This window comes from Phodopus roborovskii, unplaced genomic scaffold, assembly GCF_943737965.1.
Source record: "Phodopus roborovskii unplaced genomic scaffold, PHOROB, whole genome shotgun sequence".
Classification (NCBI taxonomy): domain Eukaryota; kingdom Metazoa; phylum Chordata; class Mammalia; order Rodentia; family Cricetidae; genus Phodopus; species Phodopus roborovskii.
The window spans coordinates 1,484,879-1,508,386 of NW_026126516.1; the positions used below are offsets into that span (position 1 = coordinate 1,484,879).

The 23,508-nt window shown below is 46.2% G+C and overlaps 1 protein-coding gene across 1 annotated transcript in view; it reads right to left on the reverse strand.

Moving 5' to 3' along the window:
* Nrde2 (NRDE-2, necessary for RNA interference, domain containing) overlaps nucleotides 1–22,847 on the reverse strand; it is a 32,107-nt gene extending 9,260 nt beyond the window's left edge. The window contains exons 1-9 of the mRNA XM_051196456.1: nucleotides 22,633–22,847; nucleotides 17,749–17,857; nucleotides 16,579–16,812; nucleotides 12,613–12,756; nucleotides 8,068–8,518; nucleotides 6,146–6,551; nucleotides 4,239–4,372; nucleotides 3,502–3,622; nucleotides 1,334–1,509 (exon numbers count right to left, since the gene is read on the reverse strand). Coding sequence (XP_051052413.1) covers nucleotides 1,334–1,509; nucleotides 3,502–3,622; nucleotides 4,239–4,372; nucleotides 6,146–6,551; nucleotides 8,068–8,518; nucleotides 12,613–12,756; nucleotides 16,579–16,812; nucleotides 17,749–17,857; nucleotides 22,633–22,696 — 1,839 coding nt within the window. The 5' untranslated portion in view covers nucleotides 22,697–22,847. The remainder of the gene's footprint in view (nucleotides 1–1,333; nucleotides 1,510–3,501; nucleotides 3,623–4,238; nucleotides 4,373–6,145; nucleotides 6,552–8,067; nucleotides 8,519–12,612; nucleotides 12,757–16,578; nucleotides 16,813–17,748; nucleotides 17,858–22,632) is intronic.
* Nucleotides 22,848–23,508: the final 661 nt, after the last annotated feature.

The window sequence follows — 23,508 nt, forward strand, 5'->3', positions numbered from 1 at the left end:
ACTCCCCAGGATTCCACAAACTGACCATCAACTAATCAGAAAGCTTTTCTGCCTTGGACTTTGATTAGAGAAGATGCAAAAATTCAGGAAGTTGCTCAGTCTGCTCTAGAAATCAGCTTGACTGTGAACTCTGAAATCCTCAAACACCAAAACAATGATCCTCCCTTGACAGGCTCAGTAGCTTCAAGCAGCAAAAGGGCCCGGGACTCCCAGGCGTTCTGCTCCCTACAACAGGCCTGCTGAGGTTGCCTCCTCTGGCCCACCCCTATTCCTTGTGTCCTAAGAGTCTGGCTACTCCTCCCACCACCACCTCCAATGCTGCCAGCACCGAGGCCTGCATGCTCCGGCATCAGACGGCTCTTCAGCATCCACTGGCTCTCATGACCTGAGCACTAGCTTAGGACAGCCTGTAGGCACACGTGACAAGCAGTGAGGAGAGCAGCCCACCCTCTCAAGGCACCTCACCTGCGGGGGGGGGGGGGGGTCACAAGGGCCTCACACACATCACATCACAAGCCAAACAAGGAGCTGGCATCTTGTAAAACTGAAGGCATCAAAACAGCTCTTCTGGGGGCTGGAGAGATGGCTCAGTGGTTGAGAGCACTAGCTGCTCTTTTGGGATTCAATTCCCAGCACCCACATGGCAGCTCGCAACTGTCAGTGACTCCAGTTCCAGGGGATCTGCCCAGTGGACGTAAAATTTAAAAAAAAAAAAAAAGAGCACTTCTTAGGCGAGTGTGGTGGCACACCCTGTAATCCCAGCTAAAGGAGCCTAAAGGTAGAAGGACAGACCAGCTTGGACTATTCACTCTAAACAGAACAAAACAAACAAAATAGCACATCTTCCTTTATTTTAGAATCTCCAGAGATGCCAGCCACTACACAGAGCAGCAAGAACCAAATCATTTAAAGATGTAAGTGAAGTATCTGCACTAGCTTCTTTTCCATCCATTAAAGTAAAGTACATGTCCTGGGGGCTGAAGATGGCTCAGTGGTTCAAAACCATGAGACCAGAGTTCAGGTCTCTCAACATCTACTTAACAAGACAGGAGGCTTGCGCACACCTATAACCTATAACCCCAGATCCCAGAAGGACGGAGACATAATGGTCACTTGGGTTTGATGGCTTCCAGCCTAGCCTACGAATTCTGAGAACCCTGGGTTCAGGGAGAGACCCTGCCTCAAAGGAATAGGTGGAAAATAGGGGGAGGGGCACCTGATGCCCTCTCCTAGCTACTGCCATGTACAAATGGAGGGAGAGACAGACAGACAGACAGACAGACAGACAGACAGACAGACAGACAGAGACTCTGCTGTAGTGAAGGGAACATGCCTGTCTCTCGGGGTCCTCACAGTCCTCCTCCGTTTGCTTCTTGGTCTTATCTGGGCGCCAGGGCCGCCAGTGCCTCTGGTCTCGAGAACGTTCAACAGCAAGCCAGATCTGCCACCTGGGCAGAGTCTTATCTTTTATCTCCTGGTCATCCTCTTCTGGTTCCTCCTCATCCTCATCTAGATAAGAAGGAAACACCCAGTTCACTGGAGCAGAAAATACACCCGCCATCAGCCACCACCGCCCCGTCTGTCTTCTGGGCCAGCTATACTGGACATGTGGCATGCCGCACACAGACAGACCAACCATGCTGCCTCCCTGGCTCAAGGACTCGCATAAAGCAGGGAGGGGCTCAGGGGGAAAAAGTAGATGCTTTCGTGGAAAAAAAACAAAACCGGGAATAAAATTCTAGACTATCACTGCCCAAAAGAACTTCCTGAGATGACAAAAACACTACTTGTGCTAATGTTCCCACCACCTACATGTGACTCACTCAATTCTTAATTCATTTAATTTTAATTCACTTTAAGAATAGCTACCCAGAGGTAATTATTTTGAACAAATGGAATTTAATGACTGCACTGGTTAACCCACATGATTCTTAGCTAATGGCCTTATACTATTTATTATGACTTTTCACTATAGTTTGATGTAAAAACTGTAAGTTTAGGGTATCCAACAATGTGTTTCACTTTGTTTCCTAAGTCTGAACACGGAGTATTAAAGAAGCCTCAGCTGCCTGTAAAGCTCAATCCTTTTAGGGCTTAGGAAAATGGAGTGACCACATCCAGAAAGAGCTTGGCTGCATCTTGTAACTAACAGACTCCCACCACAATTGCAGAATGGTGAGAACCGAGGTCCACAGGCAGGCACGCACGCACGCGTGTGCGCACACAAACCAGGCCTCAGACTCTGAGCTCAGGGCAGTCCTACTCAACACAGACAAAAACAGAACAGCCTTGATTTCTTAGGGGAAGAAGGCCCAAACTGCGGCTTACCTATAGCACAGATTAATGCTCAACATAAAATGAATAAACCCCAGGGACTTGAGCTAAGTAAAGAAGCTTACAGAGAAAACAAGTGAGTCTGAGGGTACGAAGGAACTGGACCTGGCAGTAGGAACCTAATTTAAAATGGTGCTAGCAGCTGTAAGAACAGCTGACATCTCAGAATTTTACAAACTGCCACATGGCTGGGCCATTCTACTTCTGAATGTATACCTTAAAGGACTGGAAGTGGGCTCAGTCGTGACACACGCATGTCACAGCAGCATCACTAAGAACCGCCAAAGATGCAGAGCCCAAGCGTCCATCCGGGGAAGAATGGAGATGCAAAGTATGGTGCATACAAAGGAAATTATAAAAACTTAAAGTGAAAGGAAATTCTGGGCCTCATTTAGTGTAGACCACCAGCACTTGGTATGACAGTGCGTACCTGTTATCAGTGGGGTCAAGGAAGAGGGGAAGAGACAGACCCTAGGGTTTGATGGCCAGCAAGTCTAGAAAAAGTGGGGTGCCTTAGATTCAGTGACAAACTGTTAAAACAAGGGGGAAGCAACAGAGGACCTCCACACATGTGCATGCCTAAGCAAACACCACACACCTACACACACACATACCCATTACACACATACCCATTACACACATACAAACCCATTACATACACACACACCTGTGACACACACACACACACACACACACACACACACACACACACAATGATTCCACTTATAATCTATATCAGAACAGATCCATGTGTTCAGTCGCTGTGGGTAAGGACAATGTGGCTAAAAATCAGTGGCATGGTAAACGAAGCCTTGAAGTGCTCTATGTCATGACTGTGAGGGAGGCTGCAGAAAGCTAACCAAGTAACAAACTGCCTGGGATGTACACACGTAAGCACACACTTACACACAGATGTACACGGAGATACACACACACACACACACACACACACACACACACACACACACACACACACACGGCACACACAGGAACACAGCTGCCTGCTGGAAATGGGAGCTGTGGTCTGCTTAAGTCCTCCTGACATTCTGATGCTTGTACAGTGCCCTTACGCCACCCCAGTTAAGCAGCGTCTACAGAGAACAATCATGAAGGGGACATCTAACCCCAGGAGGGAAGGCATGCCCCTAACATCCTGGAAGTTCTTACCCGGGTTGACAAGCACCCAGCCGCCACGCTCCTGCTGATGCATCCATGCCCGCCAGCCTCGGGCTCCCTTCTCCCCAACACGGGGCTCTCCGCTGTCCCAGAAGGGTTCAAAGAATTCCACCTGTTCAATTTTAAATAACAAAAGTTAGGACACCCTCAAGCAAAACTCCCGAGTCTTCAGGCCTAGTAAGTGCAGGTTGCTATCTGGGAGCACAGGATCCCTAAACACCATACAACCAATGTGTACAGTCAGTCCAGGATGGCGCACAGCAAAACAGGAAAAGGAATTATTTTGTCAGACAGCCTGCAAGGTGGGCCACTCAGTCCAGCCTTGGTATACGGCTCTGAAGTGTAGGCTTACTCGTTGAGTTTTAAGACTGGGTTATGAAAGGCTGGTCAAGGTCTGGTGACAAGGGTCTGCAGCTGAGTAGAAAAGCTTCCCAGTTCTGACCCTGCTGGTGCAGTCTGCCCTCTGCCAGCTCCTCTCGCCCTTACTCCTAACATCTGGCTCAGCAGGAACTCAATACACGCAGGGAAGTGTGGAGGGAGGTCCCTGTGGGACAAGCCATCTGCTTTCGAAGGCCAGGGCCTTGCTGTGATCTGGGCATGAGAAGGCTGCATTCAAACAGGGCTGGGAGGAAGGGGGTCCCCATTTATCTACCCAGCACACCCCACTGCTGTCACGAGGGGTTCTCCTTGGGCTCTGGGGTATTTCTGAGAGACAGAATGCGCCGTACCTGTACTTTGGTAGGCAGATCTTTCACACTGTCAGGCTTGAAGAAGGTGAAGTCAACCATGGCCTGGAACAAAGCGATGGCCTTCTCCGAGTGGCCGGCCTGCCGCAGAAAGTGGCAATGCTGAAGAAGGAGCGCTGCAAAGGGACAGGCGGGAGGGCCTTTGTGACGCCACAAGCACAGAGTGTAATGGCTCAACACCTACAAACACCTACAAGTGGCTGCTGTGCCTTCAGTGCCCTGATTTAAATGCACTAACAGGCTGGAGGGACCGCTCAACACTAAGAGCGCTTGCTGCTCTTCCAGAGGACCCGAGTTCAGTTCCCAGCACCCATGTTAGGTGACTTACACAACCACAATAAATAAAGGCACTTCCAGGGGATCGAGCACCCTATGCCGGCTTCCCCAGTGCCTGCACACAGTGCATATATACACAGACACATACACGTAAAAATAAACGTGGAAATTGTATCTTCTTATTTTTTGGTTTTTGAGACAGATGTCCTGGAACTCACTCCATAGACCATGCTGGCCCCAAGCTCAAGAGGCCTCCCTAGTACTGGGACTAACAGTGGGTGCTACTATGCCCAGCTTAAATGTTTTTAAATAAACAAAAGGACTAATAACAGTACTATAATCAAAGTATAGTTTTTCTATTCTTGTACAAAACTATAAAAAACACAAATGTTAACAATAAAACCATATGTATATAGTATATAAAATAAGCTACATGGTTGGCCTGAATGTCAGCTATCCAATACTCAAAGCTCACTATTACAAGAGAAATGGTAGGAAATGAACGGCATCCATTTTTGTCAGAAAGCAAAGAGTTGACTCAGTCCATCACTAGATGGCATTATTCACCATTCCCTTACCATATGTTCAGACAAGAGGAACAGACCATAGTTCCACATTTGAAACAGCTCGTCTTAGTGGTAAAATTCCATTTACTAAGTAACACTAAGCATATCATGAATAACATCAAATGAGACACTTTTCAAAAGAAAATTCCATGTCATTTATTTAATCTTGGTATTAGGGATTAAACCTAGGGTATCATGTATGCATGGAAGTGTACCTTCTAACCCCAAATAAAAGACTCTCTGTCAATGTGGGAGATGCTTATTTCTAGAGCAATGCATCTGTGTCTCTAGATGCTAATGAATTCTTAATAACAGGGTAACCAGTGAAATAATGCTTGTCACATGCTGGTTATGTCATACATTACCTCACTTCACATTCACAATGGTTTTGTAAAGCAAGTGTTATCCTACTGTTCCTGATAAGGGACAAGCTCAGACAGGTTCAGAAATGTGCACACTGTCCCACATCAGAATCTGCACACTGTCCCAATAAGGGATAAATCCAGAACCGAGGCTGAAGAGTGGCATTCTCCACCTACTACCTAAGATGCTGCCTGCTGTACCTCACCACTGCCCAGATCCCTGAGGGGCACACCAAGAACATTAACATTTAACTCCAGTCACTTGTATGTACCTCATTGCCAGACACCTTATAACTGGGGGTCTCAATAGGTAAGGCCACTGGCAGCCAAAGCAACTAAGACTGGAATAAGTTCACTCAGTGAATAAGTAGAAAAGGCGTCCAGTCATCTTCTAACTCTGCTAGTTCTAACATGCTACCCACCCACCCTGTGAGCTGAACAGGTTTTGCACCCTATCTAAGCAGGCACAGAGTGAACTGGATGGACTCTAGCACCCTATCTACCCACCCACCCTGTGAGCTAGATGGGCTCTATTACACTAGCTACCCACCCTGTTATAATTAGCCAGAGTGGTAATGCTTGACATAAAAAAAAAAAAATCTGCTGTGATAATTTAGACCTTTCTAAAATAAGCAAAGCAACAACAAAAAATCCTCCCACACAACCACTTTGTTTCTCTCCTTACCGAACATGGCCTCCTCCGTGCCCGGCAGCACAGGGTGGGATAAGATGCTGCCGTCCTTAACTGCAGACAGGGTACTCAAGCACTTGCCATACAGACTGTGGAGTTTGGACACAGAAAAGGTGCCAAACTGACTCTGGCAAAAGGAGAGGTAGCGCTGCCACAGGTCCGTGTTGTTGGGGTGCAGGAAGAGGAGCTTCTGCCACTCCTTGGCCAGCGCACTGGGCTCCCAGAACTCGGCGCACAGCTGCAGCTTGGCGAGCTTCAGGTCCACGCTGCTCGGGTTGCTCTCGATGGCCCGCTCCAGCACGGCCAGTTTCTTCTCCAGGAGGAGCTTCAGGGACTTCCTGTGCTTCTCCTGCTCTCCTTCCCCAAGGGTATACAGGCCAGGACTCCTCATGACCTCGTCCTAAACAACAAGAATACAGCTTACTAATGCAAACTACACACGTGCTCCTCAGTTCAATGGTGCTCAGCATGCATGACTACCAGTGGGTTTCCAGTTTTTGAATGGAGCTACTCGTACGATTTTGTTGCTAAATCACTTACTTAAGACAATTCCCTTTAGTAAACAGTTTCTGGGTGCCTGTGACACCTGGTGTATTCTACCTTTGTATCTCTGGATACAACTGTCTACCCTTGTCATTCTGGGTTTTAAGACTCATTTATTACTCTTTATTTGTGCATGTGTGTTCCTCTGTTGAGCATGTAGGCACATGTGCCCGTGTATCCTTGTTGACCAGAAAAGGACATCAACTGTCCTCCTCTATCACTCTGCCTTATCAGGTTCTCTCCAATAAGGCTCTTTCCTCTGAACACAGACAGACAGACACGCACACACCCCTTAGAGATGAGTTCCAGTTATACAAAGATGCTTGCTTGCTACATGGGTACCTGGATCTGATTTCTGGTCCTCATGATTATGCAGCAAGTGCTCTTAAGCACTGCGCGATCTGTGTGTGGATCTTAACCTGGATTTATATGTCAATAGCTAGCACACAATGCACTCAACGGGGCAGAGCCAATCTCAGCAATAAGCAGCCATCATTTACTACTCAAAAGCTACACAAATGACTAAGAAACTGTGAGTGCTGTGTCAGGAGCACGCGGGACCCTGAGCAGCCCTGTCCTTCCAGTCTGTGCCCTCACTTGTGTACTCTGCACTTAGGGATGCCTTGTCCTCAGAGTGAATGCCACTTCTCTCAAAACTGCATTCCTAGGCTGAGATCCCAAGCAGTGATAAGAGTGTTTATCTAGCTTGTGAGGCCCTGGATTCCATCCCAGCACCTACCCTACAGCCACTCACCCCTACATGCACCCACAACCCCTCCAACCATACCCCCACACCCCACCCATACTTAACAAAAAAGAAACATGCTATTCATTTTTATCCATCCCCATACCACACGCTGTTCCTACTCTGTTGCATGTGTATCTCAGAGGGCTGGGCTTCCTCTCTGGACTTCGAGCAAGCACAGGTCAAAGGCTACAACTAACAAGAAGCCAGGCCCAGGCTTTTTCAGAGCAGTTCAAAAAGTGCTTCAGGACAGGATCAAGTGTAGTGGTGCACACCTATAATCCCAACTATTTTGGAGAAAGAGGAAGGAGAATGGCAAGTTCAAAGCCAGACTGGGCAACTTAGATCTTGGCTCAAAATAAAGCAAAAAAAAAAAAAAAAAAAAAAAAAAGAAAGAGCTTTGGGGAGAAGTCAGTGGTAGAATACTTGCATATGCAAGATGCTGGGTTCAATGCCCAGTACCACCAGATGGACGGGTGGATGGGTGGATGGGTGGAGGCATTGATGGATAGACGACAGATGGGCAGACGAGGTGGACAGACAGACAAATGGACGCTACAGAGTAAGTGGATCAGCTCCAAATCAGCATTGCTGTTTCACAGTAGAGAACCAGGACAATGACACTCACCTGGAACGCTACGAAGGCCATCCACAGCTGAGTGTCCCGAGGGTTCTCCCGCACCTTTCTGTTGAACTCCTCCACCCTGGCTTTGAGAGCAGCGCTCTCCCTGTCCTGCTGTGAGTCTGGCTGCTTTGATTCTTGCTCTGGTGGACCCTGTCCTTGTAACCACTGTGTAGTGGACTGATCATAAATCCCCAGAGGATTCAGCCACGTTGCAACAGGAGTAGCCGCATCAGCAGAGTCCTTCACTGGGATAAATGTGACTGGCTCGGAGGAGGGAGGCTCAGTGCTAGCGCACACGGCAATCCCCTCAGTGCGCATTAGCCCCACGTTCTTCTTGGTAAAATAGCGCTCCAGGTGCTTGTGTGAATGCTTCTTAGCCGCAGGAGCCCCTTCCCAAGATATACACTGTTTCTTAGGGTTGATGCCCAGGCAGGAGTTCCCTTTCCTCTTGTACCTGATTAGAGAAAGAAAACAAGCAGCCGAGATAAGATGGGCGTCCCATTCCCTGGGTACAACCGAACATCCCAAGTCCTAATGTGTGAAGTTACACGTTCACCTCCAACAGACTGAACAGCTCCAAGAGATAGATTGGCCATCAGCCTTACTCTGCCTGGCTTGACTTCCCCTGTTCTTAAATCCCCTGCTAACTAACGCCTCTATGGATTTAAGGCTGTGCCTTCCAGATCTTAGGACTATGTATTTCTCTGAAGCTTTCTAAGGGTCTGTGATAACAGACATTATAAATTTGTTTACCACAGCCTTATGTGATAAGTAAGGCAGAGAATGTCATCCCTTTTCAGGCCATTCTCAAATGAGCATCCTTGCCAGGCGTTGGTGGTGCATGCCTTTAATCCAAGCCCTTGAAAGGCAGAGGCAGGAGGATCTCTGAGTTCAAAGCCAGCCTGGTCTACAGAGTGAGTTCCAGGACAGCCAGGACTGCTTCACAGAGAAACCCTGTCTCCAAAAAAAAAAAAAAAAAAAAAAAAAAAAACAAAATAAGAGTGCCCTAACAACAGGAAGGCAGTGCACTTGTTAGTGTCAGGCCAATAGGTCCCCTCACTTTCCCAATGATATACCCTGCTGCTTCAGAGGGCAGCATGAGGCTAAGCGTCATTCTTTTTAAGTGAGTCAAAGGAAACTGTATCTGAATACTTCTACACTAAAGGAAAACAGGTTGCTCGGCTCTAAAGGGCTTTTACAGAGCATGCAGGCAGAGACTGAAGAGAACTGTACAGCTGCCAGTAAATGACCCAACTAAAAACAGGGCAAGACCGTAAACCAACATCCCACACCAGGAGACACAGAGCCAAAACGTGCATAAAATATTCCCTATCACTAGCCTCCAGGAGGTGCCCAAACCCGGGGCACAGCATATATCCCAGGTAACCGAAACTTCCAAGATGGACAGCACCAAGGGCTATGAGCACAACCCTCAGCTCCTGCTGCTGGAAATGGAAAGTGGTAAGTGCTCGTGTTGGGGAGAGTGTGGCAGTGCTCCAAGGCAGCCAGGCAAGCCCGGGCTCCCCCACCTCCTGGCTTTCCCCACCGTCAACAGCTGCCTTCTGTTTGCCTCACCCTCCTGCACTGCGAATCCCAATTCAGGGAAATATTTTCTCAAACACAGTCTCCTAAATCCTGCCAGGGTCTGAATACTGTGATAGCAAATCTTGAGCATTCATGTGATTGCACTGAAAAACCCAGTGTTACAATGTATAAAAGAAAATGTTTGGAAGCTGGGGGGGGTGGTGCTCACCTATAATCCCACCACTGGGTAGGCAGAGGCAGGTGGAGCTCTGTGAGTTCGAGGCCAGCCTGCTATACAATGAGTTCCGGGACAGCCAAAGCTGGTACACAGAGAAACTTTGTCTGGGAAGAAAGAAAGGAAAGAAGGAAAGAAGGGAGGAAGGGAAGGAGGGAAGGAAGGAACGGAGGAAGGGAGGGAGGAAGGAAGGAAAAGAAAAGGTTTGTAGAAAGAAAGAATTACCACAAATGGCATGCAGAGCAACTTTATTAGCAGAGCTAGAAGTACAGGGCAAAGGCAGCCACGATGAGGCCCTCAAGTGGGAGAGCAATTAGGAGATAATGAAGATCATGGCTACAGACAGCCATGGTAGGTCCTTGAAGGGACGGACTCTTCAGCTCCATGGGACAAATTAATAGGGGAAGCAGGTAGTGCTGGAGAGCACTAGCTGCTCTTTCAGAGGACCTGAATTTGATTCCCAACACCCACATGGTAGCTCACAATCATCTGTAACTCCAGTCCCAGAGGATCTGATGCCCTCTTCTGGCCTCCAAGGGCAATGCACACACGGTACACAGACACACGCAGGCGCAGGCAAAATGCCCACACACATGAAACAAAAAATAACTAGCAAGGGCATTTGCTATAGCAAAGTAAACGACAACGTGAAGGAAAATCAAGTCCTACTATTTACAGATACCTGCTTCTGGATACAGTTGTATGTACACATCCTTTTGATAGCCATCATATAGCTCTGAACCTTCCCCACCGCTTCTACACACGTCTAAACACAATTACTCTTAAAGAGTTTTCTTTTCTTTTCTTTTCTTTTTTCTTTCATGGATGCTGGGAATTGAACCTGAGTCCTCTGGAAGAGCAGCCAGCACTCTTAACCACTGAGCCATCTCTCCAGCTCCTTAAAGAATATAATTTTTAAATAACATTTATGTATGTGTTATATGAATGACTACTGTCTGCATGTACATCTGTACACCAGAAGAAGCATTGGATTCCCTTACAGATGGTTGTGAGCCACCATGTGGCTGCTGGGAATTGAACTCAGGACCTCTAGAAGAGCAGAACAGCCAGTGCTCTTAACCACTGAGCCATCTCTCCAGTCCCTAATTACATTTGGACAGGGAGGAGGGGGGAATACACGCCACAGTGCAGAGGTCTGTGGACAACTTATGCAAAGCCGTTTTCTCCTCCCACCACGTGGGTCCTGGGCCTCTAACTCAGGTTGTCAGACTTGATGGCAAGGACCTTTACCTGCTTAGCCATCCACCAGCCCCAGGAATATAGTTTGTGCTGCCTTCAAACTATTCTACTGTATGGAGGAGGAATAATCTAACTTTTTCACACTGTTCGATATTAGAATGTATCCCATTCATCACTTGTTCATGAATCTTGAGTTGGAGCCAGGTGGTGGTGGCACACAACCTTTAATCCCAGAACTAGGAGGCAGAGACAGGTGGATCTCTGCAAGTTTGAGGCCAGCTAATTCCAGGACAGTTAGGGCTGTTACACAGAGAAACTCTATTTTGGGGAAAAAAAAACAAAAAACAAAAAAAAACCTCTTGAGTTGAGTAGAACGTGCAATGTAATTAAGGCAACATCCCCCCATGAAGATGCATTTCCTATAAGATCCTGATCAAGCCACCCACTGCCTCTCCTTGGCCCCAGAAGTAGAAAGCCACACACAAGCTTAGGAAATTCAATGAATAACATTATAGGTACATTTAATCCAAATGAATTCAGTTCAAATGAATTGCTAGGTGGGGAGGGTGTAGAAGAAGAGGTAAATACAGCCTCACATTTTGGAATGAAGGACGCTGTGGTTGGGACTGTTTATATGGGGCAGCTCCAGAAGATGAGTGCTTAAGTACACAGGAGGTACAGTCACACAAGGGATGCTGAAATTTACCCAGCAGGTGCTACACAGTGAGTGTGAAGCCAGCCTGGGCTACAGAGGGAGCTCAAAACAGACACCAAACAAACAAAAAACGGAAACTGATCTCCAAAGTCTCAGAGCTTAAATCCCATGGGTAATACCTTCAGTTTTCAAGACCTGAGAATTGGGAGCAGAGGTCACGCCTTCGTTCTTTCCATCCCAAGTCCTAACTGTCTACGGGGAGTCAGTAAACACTCAAATTTTGTTCATTATTGTTGTTTCCAGGCAGGAGTCTCTCCAAGTTGCCTAGACATCCCTCGGATTAGCAATCATGCCTGAGCCTCACAATTAGCTGGGCACCACCCTGAACATGTTTTTCAAACACATTTGACAGATCACAAGAAAGAGTTCTAATTCATCACTGAAGCAAATGCCACCCCCTACTTTTATGACTCTCTGCTGGTGTCTGCTAGAAATAATGTGGCAAAAGCATTACCATCAAATGTCATTTGTTAAGTGGCATATGTGTGGGGCTGAATAAATAAAATAGCTCTTGCCACTTTTTCAAATGGCACACAAATCAGACCAAATAGTTCCTGGATACCCTACCAAAGTTAATTATTACAAGGTATTTTTAGATTCATTCCTGAACAAACATTTATTGAACACCCACTCAGCCAGGCACTATGCTATGTTCCAGGGATAAAATTAACCCAAATGACCTTCCAGCCAAAGCGCTCATTTTAGAATATAGGAGAGGCATGTGCCTTTATAACTCAACAATGAAAAAACATTAACAGAATCCAGAAGAGAAAGACAGGCAGACAGTGCTGAGAGAGCCAAAGGAGAGAGATGGTACCTCTAATAGAGGAAAAACGAGAGAGACCAACCAAACCAGGGCTACAACAATGCTTACCTTGCTATGTCCCCTCGGTAGAGAGATTTATACTCCCAGTTGGCAGGATCTGGTTTCTTATCTGTCCTGAAGACTTCTGCCAGAGTCTGAATGTCTTCCAGCCAAATGGATTGGTGTCCAGCAGCAACAGCATTACTTCCTTGACTATCAGACAAAAAAAAAAGAGAGAGAGAGAGAGAGAGGAGCTTTAAAACTGAGGAAGCATGGCATACTCAAAAGCTAACCCTGTCAAACCCTCATGACATCAATCACACCCAGGTACACAGAACCACACAGGCAATGAAGGGAAGCAGACTTTCACCATGGGAACAGTTTGAAATTGAAGCCAAAATTGCAACCACAAAATGACACTTTACCAAGAAGAGAAGCCATCTCAGTAAGCACCCTGAAGGGCACAGGCATCCCTTTTCACTATTTTATCTCAGCCAGTCCTGGCAACACAGGCCTATACAATCCCAGCTACTCAGGATCTAAGCCACAGGCCTGCCTGGGCAACTTAGTAAGATGCTGTCTTAAAAAAATTCAAACGGAGGAAGATTTAGTTTAGTGGTCCTCTGCAGGAAGCAACAAGCAAACATATGCAAATATTTAAATGCCTACAACTATTGCCTTAGTTATTTTTCTATTGTTTGAAGAGACACCATGACCAGGACAACTTATAGCAGAGTTTATTGGGGGCTTGCTTACAGTTCCAGAAGGCTAGAGTCCATGACCACCATGGCAGGGAGCAATACATTGGGGCAGTAGCTGAGACTTCACATCTTAAGAAACCGCCATGAAGCGGAGAGAGCCATGGAGAGCTAACGGTGGGCATCTTGTGGGCTTCTGAAACTCAAAGCCCACCCGCACAGTGACACGTGTCCTCCAACACAGCCACAGCTTCTAATCCTTCCCAAACAATTTCATCAGCTGGGGACCCACAACAACGCATTTCCTAAACGAGGTTGTTCAGGAAAACATTCCTGCTCTAAGACATCTTAGAGCACTTGGCAAGAGACACAACCACATGGCCAAGGTGACAAGCCTTTACATTAAAGTGTACTGCCCTTACCTCACCCAACTTATTTTAAAAGTCTCCTAACATTTCATTATAAGTACGTTAAAAAAAAAAGAAATTATCCCATGGTGGTTTGAATAGGCGTGGCCCCCACAGACACGTGTGTTTGAATGCTTGGCCCATAGGGAATGACACTATTAGGAAGTGTGGCCTTTTAGAGGAAGTGTGTCGTAGTGGAGTGGGCTTTGGGGTCTCATATATTATCAAGTCATGCCCAGTGTCTCAGCTCACTTCCTGTTGCCTGCAAATCCAGATGTGGAACTCTCAGCTCCTTCTCCAGCACCATGTCTGCCTGCATGCAGACATGTCCCACCATGATGACAATGCACTAGACCTCTGAACTGTAAGCTAACCCAAACTGTTTTCCTTTATAAAAGTTGTCATGGTCATGGTGTCTCTTCACAGCACTAGAAACCCTAAGACACGCCATGACTCTGACTTGCTGCATCTCCAGTGTCACTCTGGCATGGTCTCATTCTTCATCAGGGCTCTATGCACATCTGGGCCTCCTACAGAAAGCACAGGATGGTGCGAGTTCCTAGTTAAGAGAGGACCCTGACTTGTGTCTTGGAGCCAATCTGTGGACTGGCAGGAGTTCAACCCAGACACAAACAAATGCAACCACCACCTTGGGCTTGAAGGGCAGAAAGGAAGGTTTTTCTGGCCTCTACCATCTTTTTTCCTCTGAAGAAATGAGTGCTTTCTTTTGTAGCTCTGTCCAGAGACAGTTAAAGATTCTGGAGACTTTTAGATCCTTCTTGGCAGGAAATATAAGAGAATGGTATTGAAATGACACAAAACAGCTCCTCACTAAATAACTGTTGAATGGCAAGCCTTGGGTTAAAACACACAGTGAAGGAAATTACAGCTGTGGGTTTCTCTACAAAACCCTAAGGGGCAAAAAAGGAGAGCAAGCCTGTTGGAAAGGCGTACCACAAAGGAAGGACAGGCAACCCCAGGGGACACACAGAGGGTGGTAGCAGCCACCTCTGGGGAAGAAATGAGCAATCATCTGTCCCTAGGCCCGCATTGGGAAGCTGGATGAGGGGTGTGGTCTCAGCTGTGCACAAGGTGCTACCCAATGTTGTGTTGAAGAGCTAAGCCCGGGAAACAAAGGTTAATTAGTGGCTGTCACCTCTGGGGAATCTGTCCCTCGATCCCCTGACGTAGAGTCCCACATGGTGCGCTACCCTCGTGAACCCACTTTCCTGACATCATGGAAAGCCATTCACAGCTCACTAATATCTTGGTCCTTACTGTATAGAAACAAACCCTTCTTCCAGCTCAGCTTCCCCAGGACCAGACTAAAGGAGTTGACAAGAAAACAAGAGAGAAAGATTACAACTACTTTTATCTTACTAAAATTATTCAATAAAATGACTTTTTTAAAAAAATCTATCTGGGAAATGGGTAGATAGGCCAGTGAGTAAAATGCTTGCTGCAAATGCATACAGCCGGGCTGGCGGGTCCCCAACTCACACATAAAACCCTGTGCACAGGTGTACACTCCTAACCCCAGAGCTGGGAGACAGACGGGAGGGCCCCCGGAGCTCACTGGTCAGACAGTCTAGCTGGTTCGTGAGCTCCAGGTTCTAAGAGAGACTGATCTCTAAGGATGAAGAGGACAGTGACAGAGGAGATACCCAACATGGACAACTCACAAACAATACCAGCAGCAATGTTATCAGGGTCTGAAGCTCGATGTGTGCACACCTTCGAGATCTACACTTGGCAGAGATGGGAGCAAGAGTTCCAGCTAGCCTGGGCCACACAAGAACAAGTCTCAAAACAAACAAACAAACCAGCTACAACAATGCTGTAAAGACTTTCTCAGACATGGTCAATCAAAGGCTGAAATTAACTTTTCAAGTCCTCATGGGGGGGGGGGGTGGATTGGAGAGCTGGCTCAGTGGTTAAGAGCACTGGCTGTTCTTCCAAAGGACTCAGGTTTAACTCCCAGCACCCACATGGCAGCTCACAGCTGTCTTTAACTCCAGATCCAGGGATCTTGACGACCATGGCAAAACACCAATGCATATTAAAATAAAAAAAGTTCTCATGGTAGTTGCATGGTCTTAGGAAAGCCAGTAAAATCGTTTTACTCTAGCTCTAGGAAAGAGAAATGCAAGTATTCAGAATCTACAACACAGCCTGTTTTGGAAACATTAGAGTTTAAACTCTTAAAACTTGGGCTGGATAGATGGCTCAGTGGTTAAGAGCACTGGCTGCTCTTGCAGAGTTTGTTTCCCAGCACCCATATGGCAGCTCACAAACATCTGTAACTCAAGTTCCAAGGGATCTAATGCCCTCTTCTGACTTCTACAGGTATGATGCATGCACGCGGTGCAAATACACAAATGCAGGCAAAACACATAAAATTCAAAGAAAGAAATCTTTAAAACCAAGTATGATGAGTACTATTAAACAAACAAATCAGCCAGCAACAAGGAATGGACAGTGTCTGACCTCTGACCTCCACACACGTACACACATGTACTCACACAGGCATACATAAAAAGTAAAAGATAACTACACTCAACCATCCGTACAGCAAAAACGCCCAGTACCGGGCCCTATGTCAAGGGATGAGGGAGAGAAACACAGCAGTCAGCAAGGCAGCCATGACTCCTGCCCTCCTAAACTCAGTGCATTCTGAACCTTTTTGCTAGAAGCCTTCGTTCCTCCCTCCTACAGCAAGCATGGGTGGGAGACCAGCCCCTAAGCGAGTCTGTTAGGCAAGTCAGCTCTCCTGAGCCCTCGGTCACCGCCACTGCCTGCTCGTCTCTCCTCCACAGCAGGCCTCTCTTTTGATCAGATGATTACAGAGTCATTCAAATGTCCAACTGTGGCAACAACCAAGAAAGAACCATTGCACCAAAAACACCAGTGTACCTGAAAGCAGCACTCACCTGGGTTTCTCAGAAGCCTTCTGACTGTCGCTGATGCTTCTGGAAGGCCTGTCCTTGCCAGAATCAGTGTCTGACTCAGACTCGCCGCTGCTCGACTGCTCGTGTCTCCTCTTAGTTTTCTTGCGGTGCTGATGTTTCCTTTTCTTCCTTTTCTCTTTCTTCTTTCTTCTGCTTACCTGTGTGAGTGTCTTGCTAGTGGCACTCTCGTCGGAGAGCTCTGACTTCAGAGGACTCCTGCCGTCAAAGGAGAAGCAGGGGGAAATCACACAGACAAATAATGTACCGAGAAGCATGGATGCTGACACACGCTCACTAGCCCATACACGACGTGGCACCCTCCTGGATTAAAGTCACCTTGGAGACTTTAGGATTGAACCCAAAGTGAGAACAGGTGAGCACACTCTCCCGACACTCTCTGCACCAGCGCTTTCCTGTGCACACAGCCATAATCTACCAAACTGGCAAACTGTGTGGCAACATCACGAGAGGGCGGTTTTTATCCCAGTGGACACCCTGGAGGAGAAACGGTTTAACTGTAGTTGTGGTCCTTCTTTGTAAAGGTGACAATGCTCTTCTTCCTCAGAACTGTACCAGTTACAAATGCCCTCCTGGTCATGGCCTCTACCATTTCCAGAGGCTTCCGTGGATGTGGAGTGTGAGGTTTTCACCATGTTAATGAGGCCATCTAGTCTATATTTGTGAACGTTCATTTCTCAGTCCAATGGTCTACAAAACTTCCTTCACAGCCAGGGAAGATGTGTGTCACCCAGCTCCCAGATGAGCTTAGGAGATTTTAGCCTCTGTTATCTTATATTGGCTATTTTTATCTAAGTGTTGAAAATGAAACTAAAGAAATATCCAAATTAACAATATTCTAAAGGTCACTAATGAGGTCGATGAAGTTACTGCAGAGTTACAATGATGCAATCTCCCTCATGGCCTAATTGTAGGCATTAACTGTGTCATGTACTTTTGCCACTGCTGTATATACAAAGAGTCTGGGGGACGCAGAGTCCACAGAAGTTAGGTGAGGGAAGATGTCACAGGTCGCCAGGTCACTGAGCAAAAAGACAAACTCTATATTCATTCCTTTCATCTCAGAGTTTTCTAGGGAGCATCAGTGAAGCTATGAGCAGTACACAAGGCTAACTCCACCTGTCAAACAAGTACCTTGTCAGTGGTGACCCTCCAGAAGCAAGGGCTGTGACCTCTTCAGCCTGCTGGCTCAGAGCCGTTAGACTTCCAACACAAAAGCTTGGGTTGCTCAGCCAATCTAATTCTGCACATGCAAGAGAGAGAAAAGATGGATGCCATCAGTGCCACAGGCTTTCTAGACCGGTAAACCACCCATCCTACCGGCTATCATCCAATACAACCATTATCAACCAGTATCTTGGGCAGTCCACAGAAACTGAGTGGGATCCATAACATTTTTATTTCACAGGGCATAGTGCTTTAACACATTTAAAATATTTAAGATTGAAACTTCTTGTAATATTGGACTTGAACAAAAGCCACATACCCAATGTGGCCCAAAAGATAACAAGATCTCATGCATTCTACCTACTGTCTAATGTGTCTGACCCTATCAATGCAATTGGTCTTAAAAAAAAAAAAAATCAGTTCTCTCCACCACATGGGTCCCAGGATCAAACTCAGGCCAAGTCAGGCTGGGCAGCAAGCACCTTCACCTACTACGGTGACACTTCACCAGTCCTCAGAGTCCATTTAGAAACTCCCAAAACTTACAAAGTCAGTCATCCACAGCAGAATATGTCTGTAACCCCAGCACATGGGAGGCAGAGACAACAATGCCTTCACTAGCCTAGCCATCTCTCTGTCCCTCTAACTTCTTAACAATGAACTGTTTCTACACTCTTAATTTACAACTCTACAGGGTCCTTTCTAACTTTCTAAGTCTTAACTGTGAACTGGAAGGAAAAAGGACATGGGATGGCATATGGAAGAGTCCCCAGAGAGATCTGTGTTGTGTTCTGTTCCTTCATATGCAGAGAATGCAAAAGGCCTGCACACTCAGTAGAGGAAGTCTCAGCTGAGACTTGGAGGGTTACTGACATAGAGTTGGTTTGGGATATATTAAGAGGGTGCCGCCACCTCTAACTGTACATTTTCACCATCCTTTAACAAACAGCCCTGACTTCACGTCACTGCTCCCCATCCATGCCCCTTGTCTCTCTCCTCAGCCTTATATAATCACTGGTCTACCTTCTCTCAATGGACCTGCCTGTTTGGTACAGCTCATATACTATGTGGCATTTTGTAACTGGTTCATTCATTCAGGCTATGGTCCTGTAGCATTATATTGTTCTTTTTACTGCCAAATATATGGCCCTTGGTGATGTCCCTCATTCAATGTGTCTATTCATCAGCCAGCAAGCACGAGTTATTTATTTTCTGTGGCTATTACAATGCTTCTGAGGAACTGCCAGACTATGTATTTTACCAAATAGTTGCATCATCCAAGCCCCATCAACAGCACACAAGGATTCCGTTTCTCTGCATCTAAACAACACTTGTGGCTGTTTTTCCAATTATCATCATCCTAGCAGGTGGAAATATTATTTCATTGTGTCTCTATTTCCATTTTCCTATTTCAACATCTTTTTACTTACATACTGGCCATTCATGGGACATCTCTGAAGAAATAGCTATTCAAATCCCTTACCCATTTTTAAATAGGAGTCTCTTATTACTGAGCTCCACAAGTTCTTTATAGATTCTGGAATCTAGTCCTGCATGGTAACTACATGTTAATGAAGAGACAGACAGCATGCAAGCTCCCTGAAGACTGGTGCTTCGCCTAACCCACTGCCTATTTCCAGCAGCTAAGGCAATGCTTGGCATACAGCAGGCTCGAAGATAGTAAGGTCCTATCTAGTAAATGCTAACCAACTGCTCATGCAATCTTTCTCCTCCTGTTTCCATGTTCCTTCTGAGACTGGTTCCTTTCCCTTGGGCCTCATTCCTGGCAAGAGCTAAGCGAAAATAGTCCTTGTTGCTCACTGGGATCAGAATATTTCCACAGCAATCATATTCCATCATAAACAAAGGAAAAGGGAAAAGATGAAACAAACAGAGATGCTCTCGGAGCATCCCAAAGATCTTCACACCACCAACACTCTCAACAGTGACGGCAGGTGAAGAAATGTAAAGAAACACAAGCCCCAACACAATGCAAAGCACAGAACTCTCCAAAGGCCTTCAGAGAGCATCCTCCAGTCAGGCTTCCTGGGGACAAGGCGGGGAGGGTCTGTCACATGCAACCATTGAGAAGAAGTCCTTTCTAAAGAACTGAAACTCTCGGGTTATGAATTCAGCTCACCAGAGGCACTCAGTGTGACCTTCATCTCAAAGGCAAAAGATGTTTTCCTCTGACAGGCTGTGAATTTACTGAATGCACAAGAAATATTAGAAATGGCAATACTAAAAGCCCTGGGGAGATGCTTCCGTCACGCAGTCCACAGATTTTGAACTCATGCCTCCTGCCTATCTACTCCTGGAACCCCCAACACCTACACCTTCAGGAAAATCAGACATGAACTAAGGTAATGGGCCATCGCCAAGGGCTCAGCCCTGAAGTGCCTCTGTGGTGAGTTTACTATGGCACTGTACTTCTCCTTCATGTCTGTTCAGGTCCACCATGAGCAGAAGAGCACGCCGTCATGAATAAGCTTAAACTTTAAAAACAGGTCTTCAACTGTGACTGGATAACATATCCAAGTTCAACATCCATTCCTGCAACTTGTCCTAACAAAGTATCACTGGCTTCTAGTCTGTTTAAGAGAACTCAGAGGTGAGTGGCCACCACTCCAGGGTGACCTTTCAAATGGTTATTTCCAGGGCAGATAATACAAAAAAAAAAAAAAAAAAAAAAAAAAAAAAAAAAAAACAAAAAAACTAGCAAGGGTATTAATGAAGACGCTTGTTCTTTTTAATAAGCCAAGCCCTTCATTTAGATCAGAGCCCCCACTGGCAAAGCTGGGGTGCAAACTCCCTTATACAAAAAGCAGCAGCAAACAGAGCTGAGGACAGCATTCAAGATGGTAACAGCAGACGCTTCCCTAGGAGCTGACCTACCCTATGGAGCATCCCAGGAACCACAAAGATAATGTTTAGATCACAAGACCTCCAACACTGTAATAAAAAAATAAATAAATAAATAATTTATAATCCAAGTTCTAGAGTCAGAAGGACCTATGCTCTTTGAATCTCTTTTGTTCATGCAAGAAGATTACAAGTTGGAGGCTAGTCTGGATCCCACAGTGAGAACCTATCACAGGCAAATAAAAAACATCACCACCACCACAAAATCATTGGCTAAAAGTGTGATGGAGGGGCTGGAGAGATGACTCTGTGGTTAAGAACACTGACTACTCTTCAGAGGACCCAGGTTTGACTTCCAACACCTCCATGGAGACTCACAACCATCTCAGTCCCAGGGGATCTGATGCCTCATCTGGCCTCAGAGAGCACCTGGGCATGAACATGCAGGCAAATAAAAAATTAAAAAAAAAAAAAAAAAACAAACAAACTAAAGTTTGATTGCTGGGCAACTTCCTAAGAGATAAACGTTGGAAACATAAATTTACTGACCAGTCTTAATTATCACTGAAATCAAATGGTTTACTATCATTCATGCAGCACTCCAAACATGCTGTCTTCAACAACCAAAAAATTACCCCTGAATTAGAACTAATCATCAGTTTACAGGAAACAATGGGTTAAAGGAGCATGTTGCATGAAGATTTGCTGGGAAACATCTGCAGGACAAATAACCAGTCCTCTCAACAAATAAATCACCTGGGAAAATATGAGAACAGGAGACACTTTTATAATGAAAGAAAACTACGGGGTGCATGTGGGAAGTGCAATGTGCCTGGACATGGTGGCACTTGCTTTTAATCCCAACACTAGGGAGGCAGATCTCCATGAGTTCCAGGCCAGCCAGGGCTACATAGTGAGGCCCTGTCTAGAAAAGAAAAACACAGTAAGAATTCTGTCTTCTCCTGGATCCTGACAAGCAAAACCAATTGTAAAAGTTTGAGGCACCTTGAGAAGCTGCACAGACTCTTAGCTATATGATATATTTAAATATATATATATAGGCAGGTCTCTCTATGTAGCCCAAGCTGGCCTGGAACTCTCTATATAAACTAATCAGGCCTAGAACTCAAAGAGATCCACCTGTCTCTGCCTCCCAAATGCTGAGATTAAAGATTAAAGGTGTGTGCCACCTAGGCCAGCTCTTCAAACTGGATCTCACCCTTTCAGTATTAAATGTATCTTATGTGCTTATCCACCAGTTAACTTCATTACGAATGGTAGTTTTATTTACATTTATCTAAACAAGTCTAGTGCCTCTCTTCCATGGACCTTTGAAGGTCTGTCCCTGAATGCTCTTATCCTACCCTCCTGAAGACCATTCCAAAGTTAACTCCTACAAAACCTTGGAACGTCCCATTTTACGATGTAGTTAATTGTGGCTCATCTGGGACACTTGTTGCATTCCACATTATACTGTTTGTTTTTAGTTTCATTCATGCGACGTGCTGCATTATCCGTCCACACGTTCCAGACACATTTATCGAACACTTCTATATCTTGGACCTGTGCTGACCACTAAGTGTGCTACAATGAACAGACAGCCTCGTACTTTCTTAAGGGTTGCGGCTTAGTAAAGAAAAACCAGAATTACACTAACCACAATTACAAGTGTTTGCAAACGGTTTCTCTATGCAATGGAGTTGTATGAATGCAGCTTCTAGGAGAATGAGGTCCAAAACTATGGTAACTGTTAGCCCCAAACTCAACGCCTCACCCTAGCCTTTGTTCAGCCTCGCCTCACTTGACCACCTTAGTGCCTGGAAGCCCTTAGACCCACACTTCAGACAAGACCCAGAAGGCTTTGCAGCGCCGCGGAGAACTCTGGGATACAAATGGATAAACAAATCCGAGTCAAAGGCCAAGACCCGGGCCCGAAAAACTGCCATTAACGTCATCGATTGTCTCTTTCGACTCTTCTTCGGTGCTTACCTTTCCTGGGTGCCGCACCACCGGAGGCCTCACTTATGCCGGCAAAGGCCGGGAACAGCGCCATGTTCAAGGGCCGCACCGCCACTCCCTCTACAGAAATGGCGCCGTATGGAGAGCTCTGGTTGGAGGACTCTGCCTCGCGATGCAGTCTGGGAAATGTGGTTCTTCCCGCACTCCGATGGGATTTAACCCCTGGGCAAGGCGGGGCGGAGACCTGCCGGTCGAGAGGGGAGGAGGGGAAAAGGTGAGGCAGGGATGGACGGTTTCCTGGTAGTTAATGCCCCAGTCTTCAGAGAAAGCTGCAAGAGCAGGAACCGGAAGAGGAAGTTCCGAGCCAAAAAAGAAAAAAAAGAAAAAAAAAAAAGAAAGATATGGAAACGAATTCCAACTCAGAATGCCACTTGTAAACTGGATTTTGAGGCCAGCCTGATCTATATATTGAACCTGTCTCCAAGAGGTGGGGCAGGGGGAGGAGAGGGGAGATGTAATAAGCTCCTTGGCAAAATCTGAGCGATTCGAATTAAGTTGCTATTTTAAATACCCTAAGAATTCTGGGGCTGGGCAGTGGTGGTGCATACTTTTAATCTTGGGAAGCAAGCAAATCTCTCTGTGAGTTCGAGGCCATCCTGCTCTACATAAGCGAGTTCCAGGGTAGCTTGGGCTGTTACCCTGAGAAACAATGCCTTGAAAAAACCAAAACCAAAAAGTATTACTAATAATATAAATAAATAAATGCTCTATCTTCTTACCTCTCCCTCAAACTGAATGGGCTGATCCTGTCTCCACGAGCTCTCACCAAGCCTCAGACTGTAACCTCTCCTCAGTGTGGCTGGAGATCGACTGCCTCCTGCTGAAGATTGAAGACACTGCTTCTAT